This window comes from Myotis myotis, unplaced genomic scaffold, assembly GCF_014108235.1.
Source record: "Myotis myotis isolate mMyoMyo1 unplaced genomic scaffold, mMyoMyo1.p scaffold_m19_p_19, whole genome shotgun sequence".
NCBI classification, from domain to species: Eukaryota; Metazoa; Chordata; class Mammalia; order Chiroptera; family Vespertilionidae; genus Myotis; species Myotis myotis.
This window is the reverse complement of record NW_023416323.1, coordinates 14,463,296-14,470,632: the sequence shown is the minus strand read 5'-3', so window position 1 is coordinate 14,470,632 and position 7,337 is coordinate 14,463,296. Positions and strand designations below refer to the sequence as shown.

At 61.6% G+C, this 7,337-nt stretch overlaps 1 protein-coding gene across 6 annotated transcripts in view; it reads left to right on the top strand.

The window, feature by feature from the left end:
• Nucleotides 1-4,160: 4,160 nt before the first annotated feature.
• The window catches only part of ZFPM1 (zinc finger protein, FOG family member 1), a 72,462-nt gene continuing 69,285 nt past the window's right edge, over nucleotides 4,161-7,337 (top strand). For 3 of the 6 annotated variants that reach the window (XM_036346810.1, XM_036346809.1, XM_036346805.1), the window contains exon 1: nucleotides 4,161-4,561. In XM_036346810.1, the coding sequence (XP_036202703.1) occupies nucleotides 4,522-4,561 (40 nt within the window). In that variant the 5' untranslated portion in view covers nucleotides 4,161-4,521. The remainder of the gene's footprint in view (nucleotides 4,562-7,337) is intronic. The other 3 variants (XM_036346804.1, XM_036346806.1, XM_036346808.1) reach the window with 2 other exon arrangements.

Here is a 7,337-nt window from a genome sequence, read left to right as displayed (position 1 = left end):
GCTCCTTCAGGGTGGGGGTCCCCACTGGGGTGCCTGGCCAGCCTGGTGAGGGGCTGATGGCTGTTTGCAGGCTGGCCACAGATTCTTCATGGTGGGGGTCCCCGCTGGGGTGCCTGGCCAGCCTGGGTGAGGGGCTGATAGCTGTTTGCAGGCTGGCCACAGCCCCTTCAGGGTAGGGGTCCCCCCCTGGGGTGCCTGGCCAGCCTGGGTGAGTGGCTGATGGCTGTTTGCAGGCTGGCCACAGCCCCTTCAGTGTGGGGGTCCTGCTGTGGTGCCTGGCCAGTTGGGTGAGGGGCTGAGGGCCATTTTCAGGCTGGCCACAGCCACTTCAAGGTGGGGCTCCCCACTGGGGTGCCTGGCCAGTCTGGATGAGGGGCTGGCTGTTTGCTGGCTGGCCAAGCCTCCCAGCGGGAACCCTCACCCCATGAGGGTGTGGCCAGCCTGGGTGAGGGGCTGATGGCTGTTTGCAGGCTGGCCACAACCCCCAGCCACCCAAGCTCCCAGTGGAGGCTGGCTGGAAGCAGGTATCTGGGATTTATTTGTCTTCTATAATTGAAACTTTGTTGCCATGAGCAGAGGCCACAGCTGGCTCAGGGCAGGCGGGAAGCTTGGGTTCCTCCATCCCCCGGGCAACCAAGCCTCCTGCTTGCTCCAGCTCAGTGGCTGCCAGCTGCCATCTTGGTTGGGTTAATTTGCATATAGTTGCTCTGATTGGCTGGTGGGCATGGCTTAAGGCATAGCAAAGGTACAGTCAATTAGCATCTTTGTCTTTTATTAGTGTAGATGTCCATCTTAAGTTTATAAAACATTCTGTGGCTTCCTTGGTCATAGCCCAACAATCAGTGCAAGGCCTGGCCTGCAGGAGATGCCACAATTAGCTCCTTCCCCCACCCATAGCAACTGCCCAGCCATGGGCCACCCTCCTCGGGCAGGGCAGCACAGAGCATGCCCACAGTTCAGAGGGCAGAGCTAGACCAGACATGAGCCCAGAACCACAATGGCATCAAGAGGAGCCCTGAGAGGTCAGGGGCCACCCTGGGTGAGGAAACCAAGGATTGGATTGGTGAAGGACTTGCTCAGGTCATGCCCTCTAAAAAGGCAAAGACAGTTTTCCACGCTCCCAAGCCAGGGTTAAGAGTAGGGACTCTGGAGTTAACCTGCCTGGGGTTACAGGAAACTGCCACTTCTGAGCTGGAGGACCACTCTGAGCCTTAGTGCGTTCATCACTACCACAAGAGCCTTGAGCACTGTGTCCCAGGCCCAGCTTTACCACTTTCTGCCTGGGGACTCTAATGGCTGTAACCAGCAGAGGGTTGCACAAAGACTTCGTGAAAGAATATGACCCAGCCCAGCTTAGAAAATGCTGGTGATGGACCATGACATCACCCCCTAGAGTGGGCGTCTAGGACAGAGCTATGCTCAGGAGCCTTTCCTGGGACCAGACACCCTTGGAACCTCCTGGGAAGCCTCCAGGGAGCCTGCTATTAGCCTTGGAATCCAGTGAGCAGGGGAACAGCCAGGCCTTGGTCAAGGCAGCCCAACTCCATGCAAAGCCCCTCCCAACTCCACAGCAAGTGTTGACAGCCCCCCATTGAGACTGAATGCAATTCTGTTTACTCCACTAATGACTTTTGGATGTGAATCCTGACACTCTTCACAGTCACACAGGGACAGGTGGAAATTAGGGTTCACAATGGGCAGCCCATGGGGGTGGAGGTGGCCAGGTGAGACACCTTCAGCAGCCCTGCACCCTGCTCCTCCTCCAGACAGCCTTCCCTGACTTCCCCAGGCAGAGGCAATTGCTCCCACTCTGGACTCACCAAGGCTTTCCTTTCAGCAGCACTTGCTGCTCTTCTTTCCTCAATTTAGCTCCATTATCAACAGACTTCCTCTGAGGGCATAGTAGTGTGTTCAAGGTCCTATGGCATCCCCACTGATCACCAGCGAGGCAGTTTCCTCCCCTGTATAATGGGGTAAAGACAGCCCCCGCAGGGCAGGTGGAGAGAACAAGCATAGAAGGAAAGTGCTCCAGAAACAGCTCTCACCTGGGTCTGGGCTGTTACGGTACTTCATGGACCTGTGACCTGTGCAGGTACATGGGGCCTGCAGGCCTTGGGAAGGTCCTGCACTTGGTTTCACACCCTGCTGTTGCTGCCCTGAAATTGTTAATTTTTGAACAAGGGGCCCCACATTTTCATTTTGCACAGGGCCTCAAAAATGATGTAGCTAGTCCTGGTCAGCAGGTTCTGTTTCTCGCCTGCCTCTGTTCCTAAGTCTCTGGGTGATTTGGATGTGTTTCTCCTCTTGGGGCCACAGTTTATGGGCAAAGAAGTGGCCAAAGTGATGCCTATCTTCTCATCCTGCACCCAAGACAGATATCACTAATGGATCATGGCTCTTTCTCCTGCTGACCCTCAAGATCTCCAGCCATTTCAGCAGCACCAACCTGGGTGTGCATGGAGCCCCAGACACAACCCATGGCCACCTCCTCCAGGAATCCCTCTGACTCCCAAATCCCCATCTTTGAGAAGGCAGTAAAGCCCAAAGGGAAGCACAGATAGGTGGGGTGCCTCATTCAGTTGACAAACACTATGGGAGCCTTGGGCTGAGCAAACCAGTCTGCCATGGACCCTGAGCTCCCCAGTGAGGGGGTACAGCACCAGTCAGCTGTAGGAAGGCAATTAAGCTCTGGGTAGGAAGCTGTGTGACCCTGGGCAAGTCTCTTGGCCTCCTAGCCTTAGTGTTTCTGTCTGTCCAGTGGCAGTGGGTGGTCCCAGGGTGGACCTCAGCCTCCTGTCCCGCCTGCCACTCTATACTGCCCAGAGACCCCCTGAGAATAGTGACAGGGCAGGGGAGAGTACCCAGGCTACAGGGATAACCCTTCTCCTTATCCATGGAGTGGGGGCAAAGGTAACAGGAGTCAGAATGGTGTGGGGGTCCCACGGGCAGGGGGCTCAGCATTCAGCCAGCCTCTGCATGTGACAGTGGTGACGATTATCTGCCACTAGATGGGTGGAGCTCTTTAGAAAAGGTCTTCCTGGTAGCTCTGGGGCCCTACTAACTCCCTATTTCTTGTGACTATGGGGGACAGGGAGCAGGCACCTAATTCAGGGCAAGAACATTAAAAAAAAAAAGAATACAATTGTGCTCCTGTTGGGCAACCCTAATGCTGTGTGACCTTGAGCAAGGCTCACTGGAAATGAGGGCCTCTGGGATCCCATAAACATATCCTAAAGGACAAGAGGGTCATCTCTATTTCCAGGATTGGAACAGACAGTACTGACCCTGGGACCCTCGCTCCTTTCCGACTGCCCAGGCGGGAGGGGCGTGGGGATTCGCTCAACCGGCTGAGGGGCCGGCTTCCTGGGCCTCCAGCAGGACGCCCCTCAGAGGAGAGGTTCCGGAGGGGTGACACCCGCGACCGCTAGGAGAGGGGCAGGGACAGGCCCCTAGCTTCCGCAACCTCCAAGATTTCCTGCCAGATCTCAGTCCGAGGGAGGAAGACCCGAGGTCCCAGCTTTCCATTTGGGGGTCCCGGCCACTGGGGTGGCGGACCCTGGGGATATCACTTCCACCGGAGACTCGGAGGAAAGCCCCCACCAGCCAGAGCCGGCTCCACACGTCAAATCGGACCCAAGACAAATGTGAGGTGTCAGGGCATTGAGCTTCCCGCAGGCTTGGGAGCGCGCAGAACGGAGGGCCTGAGGGCGGAGTTATAGAGTAGGGGGCGGGGCTATGGGAGGTCGGGGCGGAGCCAGACCGCTGGGGCAGGGGCGGGGCGGGGGCGGGGCGGGGCCTTAGCGTCTAGGGGTCAAACCTGGTGCAGTCAGACTTTGGGGTAGGGCTAGCGCTGAGCGGCGGGTCCAGAGAGGCCCGGAGCACGCCGGTTGCAGTGCCGCGGCGCGGCGAGACGGAATAAGTCGCCGAGTCCCAGAGAGGCCTGAGGACAAAGCTTCAGGCCGAAGGAGGAGTCGAGGCCAGAGGTCTACACAGCGCTGTGGGCGGGGCCTGTGGGCGGGGCCGGAGCCTCTGGGCGGGGCCGCGGCGCTGAGGGAGGGGCGGGGCCGACTCTGTGCAGGCCTGGGCGGGCCCTCGGCGCTGGGGGCGGGGCCGGAGGCGCGGCGCCAGTGACCAGCAGGTCCCGCCCCTCCCGGCCCGCCCTCCCAGAGCGCCCGGGTCCTGGCCTCCCGGTTCGCTGTGTGCTGCCCGCAGGTTCCATTGAGAAAAGCTGAGCGGCGGCGGCGGCGGCGGCGTCTGCGCGGGAGCCGAGGACCGGCAGCAGCCCGCCGCCCGCCGCCCGCCGCCCCGGCGGTCCGCGCGCTTGCAGCGCCGGGGCCGAGCCTCCGGTTTCCGCAGCGGCTCCGAGCCAGCCGCGGCGGGCTGGGGGCGCGGGCCGGGGCGGCTGTGGAGCGCGGGGGCCGAGGGCATGAGCCGTCCCGTGGCTCCGCTGCGCCCCCGCCGCCCGCCGCCGCCCGCCAGGGGCTAGAGGCGGCCGCCGGGAGGGCACGCGGCGCCGGAGACATGTCCAGAAGGAAACAGAGCAATCCCCGGCAGATTAAGCGTGAGTCAAACTTTGCCCGCCCGCCCGCCATCCCCGACCCCCGCCATCCCCCGCCCGCCCCCCGCCCGCCCTGCTCTGCCCGCTCCGCCGGCGACCTTCACCCCGCGCCGCGCCCCCCGCGCTCTGTGCCAAGCGCGCCGTAATCTAATCTCCGCGGCGGGCTGGGCCCCCGCGTCTCGCCTCGGCACCGGGGGTCCGGCCGGGAGGGATGTCCGCCAAAACAGCCGGGATCCAAGTGGCTGGGGGCGCGCCCACCTCGTGGCGGACCCCTCCCCCACATCCTCGAGATGGTGCAGCGATAAGGCGGCCCCGATCTGGGCTCAGATAAAGTTTAAAATATTCCATTCTGCAAGTCCCATCCTGATAAGATCGCTCTGTCGGGACGGGCTGAAATTGTGATCTTATCTTGCGTGGTTGACTCTCCCAGGCTTTGTATCTAGAGGGAGAAAGAGAGACCTGGGAGGAAGAGGGGACACCCGAGGCCGCGTGGAAATGCATGGTCAAGTGGCGGAGACCCGCTGGCGCCCACTACCACTCCCTCTGGCCAAAGAGCCACGTGGCTTGCGGGGGTGGGGCGGGGGCGTGCAGCTACTCAGACCCCTGTGTCCTGTAGCCCTGGTATCAAACTCCAGCCTTACATGCCTGGAGACAGCCTCTTGGAGGTCCGGCCCGGTCAAGGCCGCACCGGCAGCAGAAGGTGCGCTCGGATGCCTGCGGGAACACCCACCACCCCTCCAAGTCAAAGAAGAGGCTCCCCCTGGGCCAGGGTCGCCCCTGTGCGCGTCCAAGTTTCTCTCCCATCCGGCCTGCGGGCCACTCCCCGGGGGTCTAGGTGGCCACTGAGTTCACGCTGCCGATGCCCAGCGGTCAGAGCGCCCCGCACTCTCGGGGGCCACGCGGCTGCGGGAGGAGCAACAGAGCTAGTGCACAGGAAGCGCGGCTCCCCGCCCCACGCCAATAATAACTTGGAGCTGCGGCGTCCAGGGCGGAGGCGCGGCACTTCCTCCGGGGGTCGCATCTCCCAGGCGGGACAGACGGTCAGGTAGTCGGGGCCAGCCCGCTGCCCAGCCCCAGGCGGTGGGCACTGCCACTTCTTTTCGCCTGACCACTGCTACCGGAGCCGACTATGCGAACTCCTGGGGGAGTGTCTACTCCCAAGGTTCGGGGGAGGGGGGGCCGCAAGGAGGAATCCGGATTCCCGTAATCCGACTCCCTGAATGTGCAAGTGGGACCTATTTTCAGAAAGTCGCCTTCTATCAAGTCAACTCAAGTATTAAAACCACCCACAGGTCCCGATCTGCGTGCGTTCTCTGGTTTCTTTTTCCCCTCCTCCCCTGTGCGCTACTGATCAGTCTGTTCTCGTGTGTGCGTATGTGTATGTGTTTCAGCGTGATGAGAAATGCAGATAGCGCGGGCAGGGAGATCGCAGGTTGGGAACCGATCGCCCGTACCGATAAGGCCTAGAGCGGGGCGAGCGCCCTGGCCAGCTGGGTCGGCCGGGCAGTGCGCTTTAAGGACGGGGACTGCAGCTCGCACAAGGGTGAGCCCCCGCTGCCCACCCTCGATGCTCCCTAGACCCAGGCAGAAGTGGGGTCCGGGCCTGGGAGGCGGGGCCGGGCACTCTCCCTGCAGCCCGCGGCCCCGGGAGCCTCCTCCCTGTGGCAGATCGTGGCGCGTTAAGATGCGAGCGCTGATTGTCACCAAGCGGCGGCGCCCGCCCGCCTGCCCTCTGCCCGCGGCTGTGCGTGCGGCCCTCGCAGCTGTGCGCCCGCCACACTGGCCTCACCTGCAACCAGGCCGCGGGTAGGCTGAGCTCGTGGGGCTGCCGTCCCCCGCTCCCTCACCAAAGCCGGGGCGCAGCTGCCCGCGCCTCTGTGTGCCTTTTGTTCCGCGCAGAGATAGATGTGCCGCGCTGATAAGGCGAGTAACCGATGGCGGCGGCGATAGGCGCTTCCATTTATTAACTTCAAACGTGGGAGCGGGGGAGGGCGAGGCGGGAGCGCGGCCTTGGCCGGCCAGATGGCTGACACGATAGGCCCGGCTGCGCTGGCGGGGAGCGCCGGGCAGAGCGAGGCCCGGGACCCCTGGTTCCCCCACCCCGCTGAGCTTTCCTCCCGCCCTGGTCGATGTGAGCTCAGATAAACGCCGGGGCCGGTCGGCCGGATGGTGATCGCCAAGAACGATAAGAGTCCTTATCTATGGCCACCAGGCCCCGCTGGTTCAAGGCAACAACAGAGAGGGGGTGTCTCGCCTGGGCGAGTGGGGGCCTTGGACGTGGGCAGGGGCAGGGGCAGTGGGCCTCCGTCCTCGCCAGGGTTGGTCTGTCTGGGCGAGTTTTCATCCCAAACACACTTAATTGCCAAGAAGTTGATTCTCCCCCCTGCGGGTGGTACAGTCCGTCAAAATGAAAGGAAAGTGACTGTGCTGGCCAGGAGGGGGAAGGCAGGGGAGGATACCCCGCCCCTGATTTCTATTAGATGGTGTGAGACAGCCAGAGGTGGGGTTGGCACCTCCAGCAGGAGATAGGGTGTTTTTCCTCTTGAATCATGTTGGGGTTGGTGTCGTTTCTGGCAAGTGTGAGGCGTAACCTGCTTGGAGTTTACTTGAAAACACACACACACACACACACACACACAACCAAGGTGGTTTCTATTGCCCAGGCTGAGTTTTGGGGGACCCAGTGTGCTGGTTTCTTTTTTAGCATGTCCCCCAAATTAGGAGAGAAGGTCTGTGTACATTTGTCTTGATTCACTCAGAATGTCTTTATTGAGCACTT